The sequence below is a fragment of the Lygodium microphyllum genome, chromosome 18, assembly GCF_053477565.2.
Source record: "Lygodium microphyllum isolate KBCC chromosome 18, Lygodium_microphyllum_v1.1.10, whole genome shotgun sequence".
Classification (NCBI taxonomy): Eukaryota; Viridiplantae; Streptophyta; class Polypodiopsida; order Schizaeales; family Lygodiaceae; genus Lygodium; species Lygodium microphyllum.
In genome coordinates, this window is record NC_141152.1 from 49,922,250 (window position 1) to 49,946,951 (window position 24,702).

Below are 24,702 nucleotides of genomic sequence, written 5' to 3' on the forward strand. Positions count from 1 at the left end.
AGAGTTATAAGGGGCTGTTCACACCCGAACACAGTAAGTGCCCGTAAGTGTGCACCACAAGCACATACAAAATAGTACACATAATCTGGGGGAAAAAACCTCTCCTACCGAGAGTAAAAAGTGCCCCAGTGTCCTAGTGATCACCCGCACACTCCCATATGAGCGTAGGCGTAAGTAAGGCGTGTGAGATACCCAACAAACCTCCCACCTCCCCAAATCCCACGGATGCAACCACCTCCTTTCCCTTTCTTGAATTATGAAATTCAAATTTGCATACATTGGCTAAGGTCTAAGGACCTTTCAATTTTTGGAATGAGACAAAAGGTATTGACCTTTCCTTTTCCTAACAATATTTTATAGTGTGTCTCTTTTGGACTACACATTTTACATTGCTTCATATTTGGAATTTTTAACAAAGGGGTACAATTGCAATGAGTCATTTTACAAAAATTTGTTTCCATGTTAGCACATTTTTGTGCCTATATTTGCACTAATTTCCCGGTTATCATAGAAACACTTCTACACAAGATGCAAAACATCTAAAGTGTCTTCTCTTTGTTGTCCAAGCTTCTGTTAATGCTATAGCAACACCTTGCATTGCTAAATTCACTCTTGCAACATCATTTTCAGCCGCAAGAAAGTCATCTTCTTCCTCCTCATCCATCATCCCATCTTCATTCTCATAGCGTGCTCAAGATAACATGTCTGCCACTGGGTTATCTCTTCCTGCAATATGCTAAAATCCAGGATTCAAAGATTTTATGTATGCAATCCACCAGAGCATAGCAATGTCCGGAGTAGCACAACTAGTAATCATACCTAATACCGGCAAACAATCGGTCTCAATGACTACATGAGCACCCATAAAATACTCCTTATCACATTTAAGGGCTGTCACAATTTCCCATAATTCTCTTTTAACCTGTGGATACCTTCTCTATCGTTCACTCAATACTTTAGCACCAAAGTGAATTGCATATCTTTGCCCTTCCTTATCATCTTGCCCGATAGCCCATCCAATCTTGATTGGGCTTGTATCAGCAGTAATAATGATAGGCTTTCCATGTGAATAGTCAGGCTTTCTCAATGTAGGAGTAGATTTTAAGAGATGCTTCAATTTCTTCATTGCTTTCTAATGCTTCCTTTCCCAATGAAATCTCTAACCTTTCCTCAAAAGCTGATATAGAGCATCCCTGAGTACCCTATTCATAGCATTTGTCATGTGTGCCACTGAGTTTGTTGCACCCTGAGGGAGAGTACACATCCGAACTAACCCCAAGGGAGTCTTCATGGTTGTGATATCCCTGCTTTCAATTGCAAGCTGAAACTGATCACACCCCGAGTAAAAATCACCCAAAGAATAGATCGCTCTGCCTGCAAAAGCCTCTGCAAATTCATCAACCACAGGACCTGCACCCACATTTCTTATGGTCACTTTATTGACCAATTGCATATCTTGAATAAATCTCAAAGCCCCATTCTTTTTGGGCACAGTAAACCAACAATTTGAGTACAGGGCTGAAGAGGGCTCCAAGATCTTCATGCGAATCTTTTCATTTAGTAAATCCATGAGCTTTGGCAAGTAAGCTTTAGGCACTGGAATAGGCCTCAAGTTCCATGGTACATGTGGCACAGTAAATATTACTATAGAAGAGACAACATTTGGATCCACACAACCTATTTCACTTGGCTGAAATGCAAATACCTTTCCATGCCTAGCCAACATCCGCATAAAACAGTCTCTCTCAACAGGCAAAAGAAACCCTTCTGCACCAACTTTCAATTCCTGTGATGTTTCAAATGTAAACTGATGACCTATATCTTTAGGATCTCGTAAGCTTGGCTGCCTTGACACTTTTTCATACAAACCCTCACTCTCTAGTGGAAGTGGTAAAGCAATCAGTTTCACCTTTTTGTCAACTGTCTTATACTTTGTCTCCACAAGTGCTTCAGCCCATTGTAATCCTTCCTGCTGAGCAAACAATGCTATAACATCATACATATCCAAAGAACATACTGACAACACTCTATTTTCAGTCTCATTTTCTGCATGTATAGTTGCTGAAATTTCAGCCATAGTGCCATTAATATTCAGCCCATAAAAGATGCCTGAAATGTCTTCATTTTCAGCTAATAGTCCCAATGCTCTCAGTTCCTTAGTAGCTCGTTTCATAGATATGCGTTCAGCCTTGCACATAGCTTCCATAGGCTTAAACCAACATGAACTGTTTACTATAGCCTGCATTACAGCAGTACTTAATGAAAATCCAGATCTTTGAATTCCCTTGCATCTGGAGCCAAAGGAGACTCTCGAAGCGTATCCCGATTTCTAGGATGATTAACACAAACAGTAAGAAATTGAACTGCTTTCCTCTCATCCTTGCTTCTGACTCTTGCATAAGCAAAACCATCATCAAGCACCTTTGTTTCTATATGCACTCCTGTAATATAGGGCTGTCCCAAAATCACTGCATATGAGAAATAATCTTGAACAAATAAGTGTTGCTCTTCTTATACATCACCAATTGTCACTTTTACATTAGGATATGCAGCATAAAGCTCTCGCGAAGAATTATTTGCAACCCTCATACGCCAACCATGATCAGTATCTACAAGCCATGCACCATTTTAATACAATCCACGCTCAATGACATTTATCTCAGACCCATAGTCAAGTAAAGCAACACAAGGAGTTTCACATTCTCCTATTTTCACTACCGTTTCAGTGGTAGCTCTGGCCCAATGATTCCTTGTGTAATGACTTCGAGGAATAAATCCTAGAGTCTCTTCCCCATATTGTTGCATCTGCCTTACTCCACCATGCATATTGCTATAAGACAATGCATTTTCAACCACTTTCTTCTCTTTTCCACATGCTATCCACAAAGTAGCAGCATCTTGCATAGATAATCCAGTACTAACTTTATGCTCATATTCAGCCCGAATACCCAACAAACCAGTTTCTTCTTCAAATTGCAGCAATGCACTAGTGGTATCACCAAGAAATTGACGCTTCCTGTTAATTATGTCAATGATCTCATCATGAAATTCTCGTTTGGCAATGTCAAGCACCTCTCCCAAGATGAACTCCACCCGATTGTTTAGGATCCGTTCTTCAATAACCTTCTTAAGATCTGTGGCTGTCTCAATATCAGACTGCAACTTATATCCTAGCTGCTTGCCCTTCTTTTTGCCCTCTTGTTTGTTATCCTGTTTTTTCTCCTGACTGACCTCTTCCATAACATGCTCAGGAGGTGGCTGATTTGCAACTTTAGGCTGATCCACGCTGCTTCTTGTCATTCTTTTAGATATCCTTGCATTATCTTCATCTCTTTTTCGTTTTTCTTCCACAAGTACATCCGTGTTTTGTACCTTTGCTAAATATGCATACACTGAATATGCATCTACAGGCGATTCCCAACCAGTTATGCCACGAATGTCTTGCCCTGCATGAGACATTTCACTATCAGTGACCTTTCTCTTTTCAGCTGCATGTAAAGCGTGTCAATATTTCAGCCTTTGAACCAACCATCACTTGGCCATGCATTCTATCCAATTGTAAACCAAAAGTAGAAGCATGTAGAGCGCCCTACAGTGCTTTCCTAGCCACTTTCCTCTCTTCCTCTAGGCTTGACACTACCTCCTCTACTAGCCTACCATGGATTACAATCCTGGTTAGCAGGTCCTACTCGTTGATCATGTCTTGGACCGTGACTAGGAATTCACCCAAGTCCAGCTGGGAACTTGTGTTTGCTCTTGACATCATCTCTGCGTCCCCCTTCACAAGGTTATCAATCAGTCCGAGTAGCTTTAGCAACGCTTTGCCCTCAATCTTGCTATCCTTTCAATCCTGATGTTGTCGCTGAAGGTCCTATTGATGGGGCTCCAAGACACCCGACTATGTTATGGGGTCTTCTCCTATTGGTGGGTTCCTTCAAGTTATTATTTCTGACTGTATTCCTTGTAATTGAAAGCAGTCCTCACTTATATACGCTCAGTACTAGGTGCTCTATTGTGTACAGTGACTTGTCTACGACTTAGTATGGCTCTAAGCGCAGTCTCTGGTCGCTCCTAAGGATTGTCCGAGGTCTATACTGCTCCTATGCTCTATCAAGGTTGGGTCACCATATAAAGGTTGGTTTTTGGCTCTAAGTCAGGTTGGTCTCTTGGCCAGGCTGCTAAAGGTCGCTTCTAGATTGTATAGTTGCAATCTTATCTAGTTTTCGGCTTCGGCAAGCCGGATTGGACATCTAAGGATGTTCGGAAATGTGTCCCAATTGGTCCCAACTTGGGGAGGTGGTCCTATTCCTAGTTTTTTGTCTTCTGCCCAATTGGTCTAATTCCCAAAATCGGACTGTCTGATTCTAGGTGGTCCGACTCTGGGAGTCAGTCGGTCCAACTAGAGCGACCGATCGGATCGGGCTTGTCCAACTCAAAGTTTGGTCCAATTTTTCGTGTGGTCCGATTGTTCACTAGTCCAATTGGGCTGGAGTTGGTCTCTGACTGCCAATTGGGTGTCCAACTGGACGGGTGGTCTGATTGAGGTGGGTGTCCAATTGGACTAGTCGGATGGTCCAACTCTCCGATTCTAGGAGTCGGACTAGGACACAGTGGTCCGACTATGAGCCCGGCGGCGCCTCGCAATGCGTTTTGGCCAATTTCTCCACACAATAGTTGCGTCTGCCTACAGGACTTTCCAGATCGAGCAAATACACAGTAAGGGAAGTTTGTATCTACCTGGGATGGCCGGAAAACTCCGAATCAATGGGCATGATCTCTTCTTTGACCTACAACTCTCTCTCTCTCTCTCTCTCTCTCTCTCTCAAGCTCTCTCTTTCACTCTTAGTGTGCAGAAATGAGCTCTTTCCCCCTATCCTTGGGGTTTTAGGGTCCTGCCTTACTCAGTTCTTACCTCCCAACTCACCCTCCTTAGTCATTAGGCCTGGAAGCCCATCTTTTTCTAGCTCTTTTCCTAGTTGTGCCCTGTTTACAATAGCAAAACCCTACTACTTTCTCCAATCTTTTGGTCCTATCCTACCTTAATGCAAACAAAAATCACAAGACAATGCTTGGGCTGAATCAACCTACTCATCTACACATCAGAAACCCAAAATACTTACTTGTTTCAAAGATTAACACACCTAAATCTCCTATCTACCTCAAGCACCAGTTCGGGAATGAAACCCTACTTCCATGCTCGATTAGAAGCGCGCGACACTCAAGGCTCGAATCTATTGGTCCTGGCAATGGAACCAAAATGAAGGGAGCTCTCTCGCTGAACGCCCGAGACCTACCGACCTCTTATTGGTCAAGTGTTTCAAGCCGAGTGGCCATGGCTACCTCTCACATAGCCGACGCACTCTCCCTAACTATGGGGTGTAGTGAGCTTACCTTGATGCCCGATCGAGTACCCTCCTCTCCCGTGCACACCGGTAGCTCCACGATCCTCCATAGCCACACAAAAACAAGAAAAGAGAAGAGAGAAGAAGATGAAGAGAGGAGATGGGAAGCTTCTTCTCCTCGATCCCTTACTCTCACACACTCACTCCCTCACTCAAGCTCACACAAGAAGGCAAAAAGAAGAGAAGAAGAATAATAGTTTTTTGCCACACACCAAGAATGAGAGTTTCCATTAACTTTTTTGCTTATATATGCCCTCTTTCCCTTGGGCGGTCATCCCCTTTTTACATGGCCGGTCATGGTCTAGGCCCTTTTGTCCATTGTCCTCCTATCTTTCTAGCTTCATTCCTACCACCCATCTACCTTTACAATTTGCACAAGAGGGAGCCTGGCGCTCTTTTTACAACAATTTTAGGGGTGTCTTGTATTTAAAAATGCACTTTTTCCTTTGACTGATTTTTGAGGCCACCCTTACGCTTTTAGTCGTTCTTCTTCCTGCCTCTTTCGTTGTGTGCGAATTCCTCCTAGACCACCTCTTTTAGGTCTCGACTTGCGCTTTTCCACTTTTTTCACTTGCTCTTTTCCACTTTTTTCCTCTTTCTTCTTGTGTTGAGGTTAACACACGAGCTGATGGGACCTGCGTTTTTGCAGCCTAGCTCCTCCTCCATCACTTAATGTCACTCGTCTATCACACAGAGGCTGCTGGGACATGCATTTTTACAGCCCAACTCATCGTCCATCATCTCGCATCATCATTATCCACCTGGTATTAGTATCTGGGCTGCTCTCCCTGCATATGACAACTCTGACACTCTAGGATTGGCATTTTTCTGCCCAAGTCACTTCCAGGTATCAGAGGACTGCGGTTCACTCCCTCGACGACTGGTAATCATCTACCACATCTCCGACGGCATCAAAGGACTGCAATTCACTCCCTCAACAGCTGTCTTTCACCCTCCAATGATTACTTTGCTAGCCCATTGCCCAAAGGATTGCGTTTCGCTCCTTCACTGTGCCGCCTGATTCAAATAGGACAATGCACTTATCTTGTGAGATTTGGCTCTGTTGTATCAACTTTTCTTCTCGTAGCATGATTCAGTGCATCATCACCGTGTTCTTCTTGTGTTTCTAAGTCTCCCTTCTCTCTCAATGTTTGCAGTACACACTTTGTGTTTACTCTCTGCAAACCCTACTATCTCTCTGCATCGTTGCTTATTTTAACATGGTATCAGAGCATACCTATTATTTTTTATACCCATACGCCATCAAGGGGCTACCCCAGCCTTTGGAGATGCCACCCTACTACTAGAAGGTGCCCCCTGTAAACACCCCAAACAACGTAGTATGCTCAATAATTATGATACTTGTTTGCTTTTTAGACTTAATATTTCAAGGAACAGAAAAATACTTAAAGCTGAATATGATAATTATTCAAAAAATTACAGCTATGGAAATGTAAAAGTAATGGTGAAAAGATTGAGGGTTGAATATGGGTAACCCCCTGAAGAAATGTATTTCTGCTCAACCCAAGTCCTTTAGGGAATAGCTTAGTTATAATCAACTTAAGAGTGAGGAGGAGAAGTTCTCACTCTCACAAGATCATGTAAAGATGTACATGCACACATGCATCACTTATTATGGAATAAAAACAACTATTTTCTTTATAAGATGAGAGAAGGAGGAGGGAAAATTAGCCTTTCTCCATTGATGAATAGCAATACATCTATATTGCTTTTTTCTTATTTTTAAAATGGAAGAAGAGCTCAAAAAGGAGAGAATGCAATGAATTCACTAGTTTATTGTCCTATAAAACAACAATGAAAGAAGAGCGAATATGGAGGTACTTGATGATGGAGGAGTGGAGGATGACGATGGAGATGGTGTCAGAAGTGGTGCAGCAATGGAAGCATAAACATGTGCTGAAATAAACTATTAAACACAAGACAAAGGAGAAAGGGAAAGAAAGAACACAATACAGATGAGAACTCAGATGTGTGCTCGGGAAATGGATTCCATATATCAGACACGAGACTGTCGCATACAACAGTGAGTCATTGGCTGCATGGGCACTGGTACTGGCTCCTCTTTCCACGTGAAGTCACTCGCCGCAAGGATGCTTTGAGATGGGAGAATTCAAGGAAATAAAACTTATTCAGAAGAATTTTGAATGAGGAAAACAAATTCTTGATTTAAAAATATAGGCAAAATATAGGTTAATAGATTTCGAACTAGAGAGAAGAGAAGAAGGTGAGATGTCATGATTTGTGTGGAAAGATCTTCAAGAAAGGTGAGAAGCATCAAGCTCGACTCAAGCCAATCTTCATAGCAACTCGCGATGATGGAAACTTCGATATAGGCAAGGGGCTTAAAGCTCGTCCTGAAACCTTCTCTCCAAAATTCGATGACTGTCTTCGAATAAGGCGAGGGATACAAGCTCAACCTCTAGCCTCTCTCCCTTAATTTGATGACCCTTATTCTCTCCTTTTCCTCCCTTTTATAGTTTTTCTCCACTCCCTTTCACTCATAAAAGCTTAAGGCGTTTAGCTTTAAATCTTATGCTTTTTTACTGCTTTTCACTATTTTTGTTTTTTTTGCCATGTGCGTGTCTACAACTTGTTTGAATCATAACTTTGTCATATGAACTCCGAATATAGTTATCCAAGTACTCAAAACAATCGAAACACATTTTGTCGACAAGCTCTACGCGGACAGAATTGCGAAAATCCATCAAAAATAGGCGAAAATGTCGATTTTTGTAAATCACATAATTTTTCTCCATCTTTTGTCTTGGGCGACTTATTCCCTTCAAAATAAGTCACAGTATATGTTTGAATCCATCTAAAATGGGAATTAAGTCATCTAAACATGATACTAGAGATTTCAGACTATTCCAGTAAACCAATCATGCTTCCTTTGTGTGCTTTGAAGTTTGCACGAACTGGAGCTTCTGAGATCCAAGATAGACATATTCGAGTACCAACCTTCCTTGGCCTATTGTTCTTATAGTTGCACACGCTTTCAGCACACATGTCCTCTTTTTCTTCAAGAAATACTTGCTCACGAAGTAATACTTACGATTTTTTCCTTTGATCCTTGAGTCTTCAAAACAAAAACCTTCATATGAACTTGTTTTTCCATGCAATGTGTCCTTTTAAGAATATGTTTTGAAAAAGAACTTCGTGCCCAATCACTCGTGCAGTTTGCAAATTAGAATCCGTACTATGCAATCAATCGAGCGATGCTTACAAAAAATTATGAATGCATTGAAGTACTTGTGCCTAGCCTAACTACAACTGCTCATGCATCATGCAAATGCAAACACAAAAGATACACACAACAAGAAACAAAATCCTAATGACGCTGACTAATGTGTTCAAATTATTGGCGAAAAAACTTCGCCACCAGTAGTGGACATGCAGTGTCACGACAATGGGACCTTTAGGTGGTAAACTGACTGACTGAGAAGGAGCCCAGAATATATAGGCATGAACATAAAATATATTAGGTCAGCCAGCATTAATACTAGCCGACTGGCAACAATAAATGCCATAAAGCATAAAATCCTACACAAAAAATACCTAAAATATCTACATAATGTGCCTAGCCCACAATGCATGCTTAGACTCACACATGAGCTGACATGCTCTACTAACACCCTCTCTCAGGTCATGGGTGATTTGGTACAATACAATGATACAATGATAAATGACTCATCATAGTCCATACAACAAAGAACCACCAGGTAGAACCATGGATACCCAAGCAATGGTTGATCAAGTCACCACTAAGGTGCCTCAGAGAGAACCTGATATTGATATCGATGGTAGCAGTTCCTAAAAATAGAGAAGATCATAGCAACTCTCAATGTCTATCAACAATGCCTCTGATGTAGCACACGTGACCATCCTGTCACCAATGCCACAGCGCAAAAATGACCATGGATTCCCCTTCTTTGGCCAAACCACCAAAATGTCCCCTCATGTGAGCTCCAAATGAAAGCCACCCACTCTCTATCAAATAACCAGCCCATCATGAACCTGGATGTCAATCCCACCTCCAAGATTTGAACCTACCAAACATCAGTCGATGCGTCAAGGACACCCCTTGTTGAGAAACCCTTCACCCACAGTTTGCGTTTTTGCATTTCTACGTTTTGTGTTTAGGGTTTGCAGCCCCAAAAAGAGCACCATCCTAGATTGATTGTGCCTATTTATAGGCCACTCTCTTATTCATTCCTTACGGCTAATTCATTCAGTCCGTCACCTCTTCTCTCCAACCTCTCCACTACTCTCACATCCCTTCAGGAGGACATTGCGGTTCGGGTTCGTGGCTGTCTTCATCATCTTCCTTATGCTACGGCACCCTTCTTCCCTTATATCACATTCACTCCATGATTCAAAACTTCATCATTCCATTCATTAGAGTTTCTTCTCTCTTCTCTTCTCTTCTCCATGTTTGCCATGTTCACTCCGTGTTCCTCCCCGCAAACCCTACTGTCTCGCTGGTACATCATCTTTTAACATGGTATCAAAGCTGGATTTGCTCAAACAGCGGCAAAGATCCTCCACTCCAGTGAAGGCAAAGACCGGTGGCGGGTTCGGCATCCACTTCTCTTCTTCTTCCGCTGCATCAAAATCTCGTTTTTGTAGGTTTCAAGTGTTTTCGGCTTGCTGCCCACACCCCTTTCACGGAGGACATTGCAGTCTCAGCTGTCCTTTGCTGTCATCTACAGTCCGGCACCTGTTTCCAAACTTCCACCCGCAATTTGCAGCTGTTTACAGCAAAGCGATTGTTGCTGATCACTCTCCATTCAGATAACAATCTCGTTTTTGCATATTTCAATCTCTTACTGCTGGTCGCATTCACCTCCCACTAGCAACTCACTTCCAGCCCTTCCACTACCCTCCCACCCCTCGAGGCAGACATTGCGGTTCGTGCTTCACACTGTCCTCACATCCCTTGAGGTGGACATTGCGGTTCGTGGTTCATGGTGGCTGACCTCTTCCTTCTTCAGCAAGGCACACTGGTATCCATGGCTTCTTTACCAACAGATGACCAAACTACTGGGTGCAACTACTGTGGCATCACCAGACACACCACCAATGCTTGCCGACTTCGACCTTTGCTCCCCACCCCCCCGGAGTATATGCGTCTTCCACCAGGCACTCCTTGTGCCACCTCTCCTTTCTGGGCCACAGAGATCATTCTGCATCGGCTATCAGAGTACTATGCTCAAGGCAATAAGACGCATCCGATGCGTACTAAGTCCTTTCAAGCACATGGAGGATCGATTGGCGCTACGACCTCCTGGAGATCATCGCAATGCTAGCGATAGTCTTCCCCCACTTATTTTCACGTACAGTGGCTTCCACAATCTACAGATCTACAATCCACTCCATCGAGAGACAGTGAATGTTTGATACCGTCTCCTCGTCAGTCTGCTCCTTCGAGAGACAGTGACTGCTCGACTCCTCTCTCTTCTTCGGCTACCCAGTCCGCTCCACTGAGAGACAGCGATTGTTGCCTACCTCTTGCTCATTCTGAGCCCCACCCTTCCCTACCCTCAACTACTCAGGTTCGAGAGGCTACCTTTGGGAGCTCTTCGGCACCCCAGATACCTTTTTCGGCACGACCGGCGGCACTTCCTTCATCATCAGACATTTCAAAGTCCGTGATCCAAGAGTTTTTGGATTCCCCTTCATCATCAGACATTTCAAAGTCCGTGATCCAAGAGTTTTTGGATTCCCTCTCTACTTTAGAGGGGGATTCAGAGGGAGCATCTACTTCTTCGACTTCAGTGGGGGCCCCTCCACCTCCCACCTCAAAGGGGGAACCTACTCCACATGATGTTCTTCACCCATCCTCTACTTTCTTGGGGTGGCTGTCTTCGACCAGTCATCTCTTCTACTGATACCCAATAAATTCAGGTACCACCTAGATCGGAACCTCGGAGGTTTAGCCATGACTTGGTGACAAGGCCTTCATATTCCTTCCAACATGGATGCACGGAGCTAGTGGCTTCTCTCCCAAGTTTGAGTTTCGGGTTCTCCAATTCAATCTGTCTGTTGTTCTTTACTGCAGGTTTCCTTTCCGGTGGAAATCTTGGATCTTAGGATCCTCTACATCTTCTTCCTCCTCTTCTCTTCTTGCCTTGGTCACTTGGTTAGCATGGAGCCACCTCCCAAGATTGAGTATGGGCATATCCTTATGGTTCTCGGTACCACACAAAGTCCGACATTCCTCCTATGCATTGCATGTTTTCATCATCTTTGTACTAGGGCACTTGGGCAAGTGAACAATTTCCCCACGAGGGATACTGTCCAAGTGACACCTGCTGCATGAGCATTCTTCCGCATGTAGCATTGCATCTCCACCTCACTTTTCTCTTGTTCCCCTTTTTGGGCCTGAGAGGGGGTGTTGAGAAACCCTTCACCCGCAGTTTGCGCTTTTTGCGTTTCTGCATTTTGCATTTAGGGTTTGCAGACCCAAAAAGGAGCGTTATCCTAGACTAATTGTGCCTATTTACATATCACTCTCTCATTCATTCCTTACAACTAATTCATTCAGTCCGTCACCTCTTCTCTCCAACCTCTCCACTACCCTCACACCCCTTCAAGAGGACATTGCGGTTCGTGATTCGTGGCTATCTTCATCATCTTCCTTGTGCTATGGCACCGTTCTTCCCTTGTATCACATTCACTCCATGATTCAGAACTTCATCATTCCATTCATCAGAGTTTCTTCTCTCTTCTTTTCTCTTCTCTTCTCCATGTTTGCCGAGTTTACTCCGTGTTCCTCCCCGCAAACCCTACTGCCTCGCTGGTACGTCACCTTTTGACACCCCTCCCTAGATCCTGTGCATCTGTATAGAAATATAGATGAGGCACGGCTGCTCCATCTCACCACCCTCTCACACTCCCTCTCTGGCACTGGAGAGTCGTAAGGGATGACCTCATCACCACCACTAGAAAGTAGCTGAGGAAGGGGCCACCAAGCCCTTCCCACGATCTGAAGAAGAGAATCCCTTCTGCACCTTGGACTTTGCCTTGGCCAGAGGATCTAAGTCAGTACTGAGGCAAATGATGACTCGTCGGAGAAGTCCTCATCTTGCATTATCTTCTCCTCCTTTTTCTTCCTAGAAGCCACTAACTCTTTGCAATCCTTCCGTAAATGGCCCTTCTTGCCACAGTGGTAACGCGGAGCCTTCAACTTCTTCGTCTTCGAATCCCTCTCTGAAGCGGCAAGAACCTCATCTAAACCTCCATGTAATGTATCATTAGTGGATGTGTACAAAGGAGCCATCTATAGAGGATTTAGAAGAGAAGTAGAGAAAAGGAGGTATTTGGAGAGAAAATACAGCCAAACCACAAGCACAAACTGCAAAAAATGAGAGTTCACATGTAGTATTCACCAAAATTTGACCAAAACAAGAAGAAATATGTTGCGAAAAAGTAAAAAATCACTCAAAAATTACCCAAAAAAAAAAAGCAAAAACGGCCTAATAATGCAAGCATCGAGCCAAGAGAAGATACAGAGATACCAAAACACAGGCTAAAACAGAGACGCATGCTGTACGGATGCTGATATTAGCAAAAAACACAGGTAAAACAAGTCGCTTGGTTGGAGCAACAGTTGCCTAATTAGCAAGGGTGAAAATAGTCCCGAAATCAGCAAGAAAACATAGCAAGAGCACTGATCTTGAAATCTAATATCATGTCAAAAGTGGTGCAGCAATGGAAGCATAAACATGTGCTAAAACAAACTACTGAACACAAGACAAAAGAGAAAGGGAAAGAAAGAACACAATACAAATGAGAACTCAGATGTATGCTCGGGAAATGGAATCCATATATCAGACACGAGATTGTCACATATAACAATGAATCACTGGCTGCATGGACACTGGCACCGGCTCCTCTCTCCACGGGACCTCCAAGTGGTGAACTGACTGACTGAGGAGGAGGAGAGATGCCATAAGGCATAAAATGCTACACAATAAAAATGCCTAAAATAACTACATAATGTACCCAGCACACAATACATGCTCAAACTCACACATAAGCTAACATACTCTGCTAACAGATGGATGGAGGCAACTTTAGGCTATCTTCAACTACTATACAAGAGTTTATTGCCAATAAAATTTATATAGAATGAGAAAAAATAAACTCTCTTTATAGGAGAAATGGGAGAGCTAGTGCAAAAAAGAAAAGTGAAGTAGCACAAGACAAGTTTTCAGCCACATATCATGAGGTGTGACAAGTGGAAGGACACTTGGAAGCTTGTGTAACAAGTGTCCTAACACTTGCCTCTTCTCTATGGCATTCCTTTTTGGACCAAATACTGTCAAGAATAGAAATAGTCAATTTTAGTAAGCACGATCAGAACATAAAACTTACTATTTTTAAAATGGCACCTTATTTTTTAGGACTAGCATTTTTAGGCAAATTCAAGGCTTTTAAAATTTAAAAACCTCCTAAAATTTAGGAAGCCCCCAATATGGGTGTCCAATGAATATTCTTTACATGTACATTACAAAAATAGTGTTAAAATCTTCATATGAGTTTTCTATTCAAAGATATGTATATTTTTAACTTTCAGTCTACACATGCACATTATGCAAACATTTCATGATCATGCCATCTTGCTGATTGTAACTGTCTATTCTAGCAAACCTAGCCCACACTTCAAGACATTAATCCTTTCTGTGTGCAAGCTTGATTGTGATATGCTTGAGTTCTAGTCACATGCACCCAATCGGGTCATATAGGTGAAAGTGTATACTATCTTTTTTTCAACCCACTGCATGGGTCCACTATAACCTTTGACCACTCATTAGTGGTGGCCACCTCTAATGCACTTTTCTTTATAACTAGTAAGTGCAAAGAAAACAAAGTGAATAAATAATTAAAATAATAGAAATGATACAAATTCCTTTTCTATTGTGTTATGACACCGCTGTACTGCAAAGAGGTACCGCCTTGTTGCTGCGCCCATCATCTAGTGGCTATAGCCCTATCTTGAGGACATCACCACCATATGGAGAATGTCATTTTCTTGCCACCCAGCCTAAAGTCATCATATGGAAGCTGCCTCCTGCTATTTGCCATCTGCACAACTTGCTGTTGCTGTGTTTTCATCATCTCAGCATGCCTTTTCAGCATCTCGAGAACAACAGGCTGACATCATCACATTGCTATCAGCCACTGCCTGTTAGGCTGCCCTATTCAACCAGCATACCTGTATTTTGCTGCCTTGAGTCATCCACAACATCCTGCTGATCAAGAGGACTATGTTTCACTCCCTCCACTACTGCTCACATCGTCATCATCCCCAGCGGCTGCTGCTGCTGCATTTTGGAATCCATCACAAATATGACACACTCTCAGAGTTGTTCCCAACGTCTCCAACACCACTCTCAATTGGCCTCTGCCCTAGCCCTTGAGTCATACCCCTCCTGGCTGGAAACCTCCTGAACAGCAGTCCTCTGCAGCAAAACTTCCCTCTCTCAGCATCAGGCAACCCCAAACAGCTCCAAACCAGCTTGCATGGTGGGTTCTCTCCTTGACTGCCAAATGGCATACCTTCCAAAGTGAAATTCAGCCTATAGATTTTATTTTCAGCAATTAATTAATGGCTAGAAATTAATAACTTTCTTGTCACTGCCCATCCACATTTAATGTGCTAAGCCCTTTGAGCTTAAAAGTTGTTCTAGCTTTTATTAGTCTTAGCCTAGACATTAAAGGTTTGATCTTTCCTAGCCCAATTGACACCACAATTCATTTCTCATGGCCCATTTAATCTCCTAGACCAAAACTATCACTAGTACCTGTCCAGCATAATTTATGACAACTTTTGCAAATGTCCCCCACTGCCTCACTTGGGTTTTGGACTCACCATTCACCATGCCCAAATAACTTGCACTTCACGTCTGCACCTCACATGTGCACAACTTAATTATACCAAAGCAAAGCAATAAAAATACATGTCCCTATGACACTTACCCATTCCATAGTTCACCACACTGGGGGTACTTATCTAGCAGACATGTATCCCATAGGCTCCTTACCTATCTATCAGCCAGGTGATGGAGGTGCACCGATGATGTTACACCCCCAAACCAAGCACCCCTAGGGAGCTACATTCAAGGGTATACATCCTATGCATATCAAGACCTTAATGTCACTTATATGGCCACTTGGTTTGCACAATTTCCTATGCCTAGTGGGCAATCTACCTTCCATTAGGCATAACCACCTTTCAAAGGTCAACTGCCTAGAGTGACCATGCTGAGTACCTTGGTGCTGCATGTAGTACCTAGCCAACACTTGCCTACCCAATGCCACCCACTTATCCAAAATCTCATTCCTCTTTCCATTCTTCTAGGCATAACAGAATTATGAGGATCCTCGCGAAGCTACTGGACGTACGGCCAGGAAGAAATATTAATATCCTGAAGCTTAGATGGGGTTCCTTTGCTGATCATTTTCAACTTTGGAGAAATGGATCACTTTATGTTGGAATGCCAAGTGGCTGTTCTCTACAGTTCTGGGATTCAAATTGTTTGGAGGAGAAAACTACTCTTTTTGATGTGCCTAGACCTCAAATTGGAAGAATACTCTCACACTTGATATTGAAAAAAAGGACCTAAAATGGTGGAGGATATCGCAAGAGGTTCTACAGAGAACCATAAACACCGGCTTCATGTTCTGCACATGAGGGGCAACAGCTAAGAGGGCCTTCCAAACCTCTCTTGATGTATGTCAGTGGGCCAGATATACCATTTAGAGGGTCAGGTCAACAATCTCATACTTCAATTCAGTAAGCAAGGTGTCCTTTTGGAGATGCAGATTCAGATTGTTCCACTTCAGTTGGACTTAGGCCGTCCAATTTCTAGTTTTTCCTCCAAATCAAAGAGGATTAACAGATGGATGTTTTGGAAGCAGCCCATAAATAGAGCTTGGCATATCAGTGTCCTCTCCTCGGTAAAACATTCATGTGTCTAGCATGGGCTCATCGAGTCCTTATGCAGAGTGGGTGGCAGTTTACATTATAAGTTGTGATACAAGAGTCTTTAATTCTGTACACTAAGCCCTGCCATTTTACACTTCGAAAATGGTTGCAAGTAAGTTTCAATAACATCATCAATCCAGTTATAGATTACAGCAACAGCATACCTGGTGTAGGAACACAGCGTATAGGGTACTTCACATGCAGTAGATAAATAGTTCCACCTGGCAAAGGCACATTTTCCAGTGCCCATTTCAAAGCGTAAAACCCACTTCGATGTTTACCCACAGCCACGGCAATTTTCTCACATGGAGCACTTCCGTTCATTCTGATGTTCTGCTGAAAGTACGATCTCAATTCTTTCTTGAAGAGTAACTTGTCAATAGTAATACAAATATGGACATTTGATCAATATTGTCATCAATGGTAACCTATGCATGGACATTTGACAGTAGTAAAATCTCCATGGTAATTCATTATGGACATTTGATTAGTAGCATTCGAACATTTCTGGCCTTCAGCAGCATTTGATCATTCTGCCGTACTTGACTTCACCTCAGCATAGTGCAGCACAGCCCCAATACATCCAGCTGAGAGAGGCAATGCATATAACTGAGAAAACAATCGTAACAATCTTTCTGAATTATAAGGTTGGTCCAACTTAAGGGTGCAGGGTGTTCCTGTAGAAAGCCAACTGAGATTTGTCTGGAACATCAGGGCTTGGAAGGTGCACTTTCTCAGGGTTTCCAAGAATCAAGAAGACCCAAAAGAATGGACTTCCAGGATTTGGAAAACCCAAGACAGTAACAATCATGGATGAGCAAATACAGAAGCGATTAGGAGATTAGATAAGCTTTTCATGAATTACTAGGAATGGAAGAGAGGAACCCAAAACCTCTTTAATTGACTTCTTGCACTAAAGAAGAGATCCTCTCGAGTTGACTTCTCGCCCAAGTAAGAAGAGATCCAAAAGCAAAGAGGAGGTTGAGCTAGGGGTAAATGTGCAAAGAGGTCAAAGGGGAAAAGAAAAAGGAAAGAGCTGATAGCAGATGATGTGAGACAAGAGGGGCATAAGAGGGCTTCTGTGGCAAACATAGCTTGGGGGAGAAGTCAGAAAGAGAGATGACATGGACTCTGGAGAGCTTTGATGGATAAACACAAGAAGATAAACTCCCACTACAGTTTGTACATTGTGAATTATGACAACATCATGAGCTTTTGCAAGGGAGGGATTGCAAACTCCCACTATGGTTCCCACATTGTGAATTATGGCATCACCACGAGCTTCTACAAGGGAGGGATCGCATACCTAGCTAGGTGTTGTTTGGGGCAACAGATGCGGGCCAACCGCACCTAGCTAGGTATGTGGTGCCTCCGGCCCCGAGTGGAAGCTCACGATGTCGAACACTATAAGGAGAAACGAGGGAAGCAACCCCTTTTCTCACGTGTGAAAATGGCAAAAACTTCTTGGGAAAGATGATATGATGTGAGGAGAGACAGGATTAACAAAATGGCAAACAAACAGGGGTTAATTTGATGGGTAAACATGATGATGATGATGATGATGATGTGTTATGAGCCCAAAACAGAGCTGGTCTTGCGGCCCAACACGCTGCATGATTTCTTGAAATCCAGATTCCGACCCAGGTAGAGAGACAGAGGCGTAGACTTGCCTTGCAGAGATGCAGAGCAGCCCTCCAACCCAGCTGGGACGTGGAAAATCTGTGCATGGACGTGGGAGCTCGTCTTGCTTTTGGAGCCAATAAAATTTGTCCGATTGAAAGGAAAGAAAACCAATTTTGGTGGTACCCTTTGGAACACAGTTATTAATTCCTTTAATCCGAAAATAATCTATGTGCAGAAACTGAAAAGATTAAGGTAAGGTACGTTGGGTAGGCATCCATGCAAGCTACCTCGTGTACGACGATCAATCTCTCTCTCTCTCTCTCTCTCTCTCTCTCTCTCTCTCTCCACATGCCTTACATGCATCTTGGGATGGTTCCTACCATGTAAAAATCTCTATTTTTCTTCTTCTTCTTCTCTCTCTAGCTTTGCTATATGAAAGTTTGAAGCCATTGAAAGTTTGAAGCTTAAAATTGCTACAAATTTTTGACAAGAGTGTACATGGCACTAGCCATACAAGAAAAAATGGACAACCTTATCTCTTATGAGTGAGGAAGTGTAGAATCTATAGAAAGAGAAGCAATGGAGGAATGAGAGATAGAGCTTCATGTCTAGATTGATTGTATTCCTAGCATGCAAATTTTTGTCTTTAGAAGTCAACATTGGAGGACACAAAAAGTGCGAGTATACAATAGTAAATAGAATAGCAAGATTACCTTTTCAAGTGAAAGAGGCTATAATGGCATGAAGATGCAATGCAACAAACATTAATGCAATTATCTTTCCAATATTTCTCACAAATTCCACTAGACATTAGCCTATTCTTTACAAATCAACATTTTCAACTTGAACTAGAAGCAAGAGCAATCTTCTCTACTACTTTGTATATGAGGTATGTTTTCTTGTACAACTCACTTCTAAGAAGTGACCGACAACATTGAAATTAATCCTTATTTTTGTAATGAGTCAAATTTAGCAACAAAGAAGTAGTGTGCCTAGATAGAAGGTGGCATAGTTACTACCATAACTTATGATTGACGTCACCTTTTAGATAATGTAAGGGCCAAACTTCAAGCTAGAGGTTCATCTTGGTTGATATAATCATTAAGACTTGCAAGAGTTAGTGACCATTAGAGCTTTACAATGGCATGTCCCTTAATTTCTAATGTAATGTATGTGAATGACACATGGTGATGCATGGGTGTGACTGTATGGTGGGTACAATGGCCAATGTAATATGGCAATTAGTAGATGTGGGATATATGCACACTATTGAGTCATCCAACATCTGAACAAGTTAAATCCAAGGGAGTTTCACCCATCAAGGATTAGTCCCACTAATGGATAGTTGAATACATTCCACTATATAGTTGGATCCAAGAAAACTAGGGTCAAATTTACAAGAGATAATGAGTAGGTGTAGAATTGATCCTGATCTCATGTATTATTTCTCACATTGTATTTCTAGTATTTTAGTCAGTTCCATATTTTCTTGGTAGTTGGCACTTGTGAATTGGGAAAAGCTTTATTTTCACAATTGAACTATATGGGGCAAATAGGAATAGCATTTCATTGGATGGTTATAAAGGAATAGACCACATGCAATGATGCATGAACAAGTGTATGTCAACATAAGTAAACTTATGTTTTCTTTTTTCTTTTTCTTTGTAACGCAATGTGAAGGCTTGTGTTTAGGGTCCTATTGAGAAATAGCATAGTTGTGTTCCAATAGCACTTTATAGCAATTAATAGTAGTGGAGTTGTTGTAATGCTTATGCCAAAAGATGTGGATTCCTAGAGTACTAACGCATTAGGAAGAGATTGGAAGCATTATAAGCTAGTTCAAAACACAAGGTGGGTGATCACTTTGTTGACTCTTTGCTTGGATGTTTGAATCTTATGTTGGATACAGTGGGGATACAATGTAGTAGGGATTCTTATGTGAGAATGCATCAATTAGATAAGTTGTTATGTTGGGTGGAAGGTGCAAAAAAATTGAATACATTTGAAGTTGCTATGTTGGGTAAATGAAATTGTTCTCGATATCTTCAAAAAATTTGTGTACAGAGATGCAAGAATTCATTGCACTTCAAAATGTACTATAGAAATAGGAAATGTTATAGCAATGGGAAGAAAAATAGAAGAAGTGCACAAGAGAAAACTAGACCCTAATTCTAAACGATAAATTTTCTTGAAGACAAAACAAATAAACTTGGAAATCAAATGGTGCTATGCATAAAAAGCATGAGAGAGAGAGAGAGATGGCCAACATGGAGAGAGAGAGAGAGAGAGAGAGAGAGAGAGAGAGAGAGTGTGTGTGTGTGTGTGTGTGTGTGTGTGTGTGTGATGCATCCCCTTCATGCATGGCCTGGAAAAACCTAGTGTGTCTATTCACATTGATCACCAATCCTTTGACCCTTTGGTTCATTTATGCTTGTGCTCATCCTATACCCTAACGTAGGCTAAACCTTGTAATGATTGAAGCCCATTCAAAAGGCCATTTTTGGTACATCCTCTATGTGTATTTGAACTTGATGGTACCTTCACCTCAAGTCAATCTTAGTGAAGTATCACGCTCCTTTAAATTGATCTAGCAACTCATAACATGAGGAAGCTTATACTTATTCTTTATTATGGTGGCATTTAGAACATGATAATCTACGCACATATACATGGATACATCCTTCTCCTTCACCAACAATATTGGTGAAGCCCATGGGGAAGAACTATTGAATAACTCTTGGTTGGAGATAATCAATCAAGCACTTCTCCACTTCACTAGCTTCACTAGCACTAAGTTACTAATGGGTTTACTCCTTGGTAGGACATCAATACTACATGTTATAGTACATTTAAGAGGTAAACCTAGTGTGCAAATCAAGAGGGAACACATCATTGTATTCTTTAAGTAATCATTGCACCTTATCATGAACATGTGTTAGAGAAAGAGAAGAAGAGCCCTTAAGAGAATGTTGGTTGAGGAGTTTCTTTAAAAAACAGAGAGCATGTGTCTAATTCATTGGAGATCCCACTAGAGAAGTATCCATAATATCATCAAGATAAAACACAAATGTGTGTGAAGAGAAAAAGGGAGGCAAGACATAACAAAAATAGACGTCTTTTATTTCATTAAGCTTAGCCAAAGAATCAAGTTTAGGTGTACATATAAGAGGGGATGGCAAAACATAGCATGATGGTGAACTTGTACAATTGAATACTTAAAACATGCCTCCAAAGGAAACGCCTACACTATGTGCATTACTTTTTCTTTTCTCTTTTTCTTGTCAGGCTTGTTGTCCTTGAATTGTGGATAATCCCTATGTTCATGAGAGCCTAAACAATTGAAACACAACTTCTCCTTGTACCCTCTCACAAGTTCTTCACTTGAGAGTGGCCCTATAGTCCCCTTGGGCTTCTTAGATTATCATCCTTTAATGCAACATTAATACTACCTAACATGTCATTATTATTTATTCACACTTCATGGCTTCTTCTAATATTTTAGGATTCCCATTCTTCCCTTCATCTTCTTGATCTTAGACCTAAATGGACCATTCATCACCATCTCCAGCCTGGCGAAGTCACGAGCTATGATGAGGAAGGCAACCTCGGTGGGGAGACATACACGATGAAGGTGACTGCACTCATCAGGGTGTTAGTGACGGTATCACCCTCTTCAAACATAATCTAGCCAACCAGAGCCTCATTTTCATCATTAATATGAAGGTCACCAAAGCGACTTGCAAGTTCATGATCCAAGGGAATGGCAATGCCAGGCATGTGGTCTAGATGCCCCTCACCATCTTTCCATAGTCTTTGTGAAAACACAGACATGCACGAATCCCTCAATTCTTTTTTTTTCATTAGTTCCACATTGGCCTTGTACTCATTTTCCAAGGCTTCGAATGAAACCTCAAACCTTCCTAAAGTAATTTATGCCATTAAGTGAGAATGATTTCTCTATATTTGCAGATGTCATGGGTTAATGTTGGACCCTCCTTCTAACACTTATCTAGGTAGTCCAATTACGATCCTTTTCATCCTTAGGAAGAATTTATTTTGAGAATATATCCTCCTTATTTGATCATGTTATAGGATGAGTAGTAGTATCAAGACTCATCCATCACTTGTCGACCTCTCTCTTAAGTGTGAAACTTGCCCTGAGGGCTCTTATGGAATCTTGTGTAAATCTAGTGTAACTAGTGGGAGTACTTCCACTTTTACAAAAAACTATCAAGTGTATCCTTGTTATGATCTCATTCCTCTCCTCGAAACACAAGTGGCTTCATGTTCTTTACCATATCAATAGCCTCCTATGTACTGAGAGAGCTAGAGGTCTTGACGCTTTGAGGTGGATCTATTGATAGAGTGGAGTAAGAGTGACAACATTAGTAATAGGTGTACGCGGCATACAAGCTACTCTAAAATGTTCAAGATCTTATTATTTTTTCATTGAGAGCAATAAAATTTTTGTCTAATGTCACCATGCAAGTCATTAGGAAATCAAATTTCCTCATGTCAACTAGACCATGTGCACTTAGATCATCTATATCATTCATGGTTGCATCTTCATGCACATGTGCAGGCTCATCATGTTGTGCATGCAATGGTGAGGACATGATGTGATGCTTGAAACTAAGAGAGAAATATTAATGCTTACTTGGGATGCCTACATTGTGAAACAATTCATACAAATAGTTGTTGTCATGCTCCTCTCATAAAAGATAGGGCGTCTCTTTTAAGTTGCCGTAGATCAAGAAGGAGCTTCAAAGATGAATCCTTAGAGAGCAAGAAGCTTCAAACACAGTGTCAAAAGTTACTTAGGCATGTCATACAATAGAATCCCAAAGGCATTATATGACGGGCCATTAAAAACTGTTTTGTAATCTAGAGCAACAAGAAGGCTTAACTTGGTGGTTAGATACCTTGTAATTAAGAGCACTTGGGTAATGATGATACTAGGTTGGGTGACCTCTCACAAGAGGTATTATTTCAAGCAAATGGTTGCATCTCACACAAAATCGACAATGCAAGCAAAGCCTTCATAGCCCTAGTATGCCATGTTCTATGCCTTAATCACTGCCCTAGTTAGTTGTGAATGGTATGGTGTTGGTGATGGTTGCTCACAAGACTATTACATGCATGCTTTGATCCTTTTTTTAAAAAATATATCCCACTTTGATCTCATTGTTATGTAGTATGCACGCATCACTTTCATGCATGGTTGCCGTAGTCTCCAACCAAACAAGAAGTCTGTGGGAAAGTTAGGAGATTAAGGTGATGAATGGTATGGTGTCTATAATGGTTGGTCACAAGTCATGTTGTACGCATGATCTTTGATCCTCTTTTAAAACTACATTGTGCTTTGATACTAATCTCATGTGCACATACATGCATCACCTTTATGCATGGCCACCATAGCCTCTAGCCAACATAGGAAGTTAGGAAATCTCTATTAACCTCCCACAACCATGTACAACATGTTGCCAATGATGGTTGGTCATAGGCGGTCATAGGCCTATTACAAGCATGCTCTCTACTTCTTCTTCTTCTTTTAAAGATATTCCTTGCTTTGGTACCAATATCATGCACATTGTTAATATCATTTTCAAAGGATCAACCCACACGGAGACAAGTGGAAGTGTTGGAAGCTATCCTAAAGGATGCACAAATTTTGAGCTTCAATGAGATTATTTTATGGGACACTTCTATCGTCTAAAAGCACAATATGACAAATTATATGAGAGCCAATATTGCTCTTGGGCAAGTTGTATTTATGGATTCACAAGGTCAAAGTAAGGTGCACAATGTAGTTTCCATCTTAGAAAGGGTCATGAACCTTAAAAGAAGCACACAACTAGATTAGAATTGGTCATGTGCCCAAGAGTCTGGAAACCTTTGAAAATGTGTATATAAGTGATGAAAAAGAATAGAACAAGCTATTCATGTGTGTGTAGCTTTGAGTTTTCTTGTTCTTTCTTTCCATTTGCATGCTTGTGAGAGAGCAAAGGAGAGATTGTGGGTGTGTGAGTGAGAGGGAGTGGGAAACTAGGGAGATGAAGCTCCATCACTTCTTCTTTCTCTCTATCCATCCCTTGTTGGTGAGAGGTGAAGTAGAGGGTGTGCATGAGGTTGAGTGAAAGAGAGTGAGGAACTAGAGTGAGGCTTTTCTTTTCCATCTTCTCCTCTCTACTTGCATGTGAAGTTATTGGCAAAACCTTGGATGATGTGAGGAGCAACACTTGAATTGTGAGGTACGCGACAAGCCTTGGAGCAATATTACAACAAAGAGATAAGTTAATATTCACTATGCTTGATATTGGTTTGCATCTATCTTTTCTTGGATAGAAATGGTAGGTGCTACATTGATTTGAGTAGAGCATGTGTAGTGGTTGTTGGAGAGGTAGCCATTAATGCACATGTGTCAAATCTCTTGAAGGAATAAGACTACGTCCTTAAGTCTTGCATGTTGCATGCATGAAGCATTATAATTTGGTTTTGTTGTGAGGATCAAGGATGGTTCAACCATGAGGTCACTTGCGCTCTCACCACACAATGGAATAGGAGCCCATCAATACATGCAACTCTGAAGCACTTGCAAATAGATAGGCATAGATTTTGGGATTACAAATTTTTTTGTTTAAGCATGTGGATTGAGAAAAAGTGTTA

The 24,702-nt window shown here is 41.6% G+C and overlaps 1 protein-coding gene across 2 annotated transcripts in view; it reads right to left on the reverse strand.

Moving 5' to 3' along the window:
- The window catches only part of LOC148020867 (U-box domain-containing protein 52-like), a 59,067-nt gene extending 40,913 nt beyond the window's left edge, over window positions 1–18,154 (reverse strand). For both annotated transcript variants that reach the window (XM_087698663.1, XM_087698662.1), the window contains exon 1: window positions 16,578–18,154. In XM_087698663.1, coding sequence (XP_087554789.1) covers window positions 16,578–16,737 — 160 coding nt within the window. In that variant the 5' untranslated portion in view covers window positions 16,738–18,154. The remainder of the gene's footprint in view (window positions 1–16,577) is intronic.
- Window positions 18,155–24,702: the final 6,548 nt, after the last annotated feature.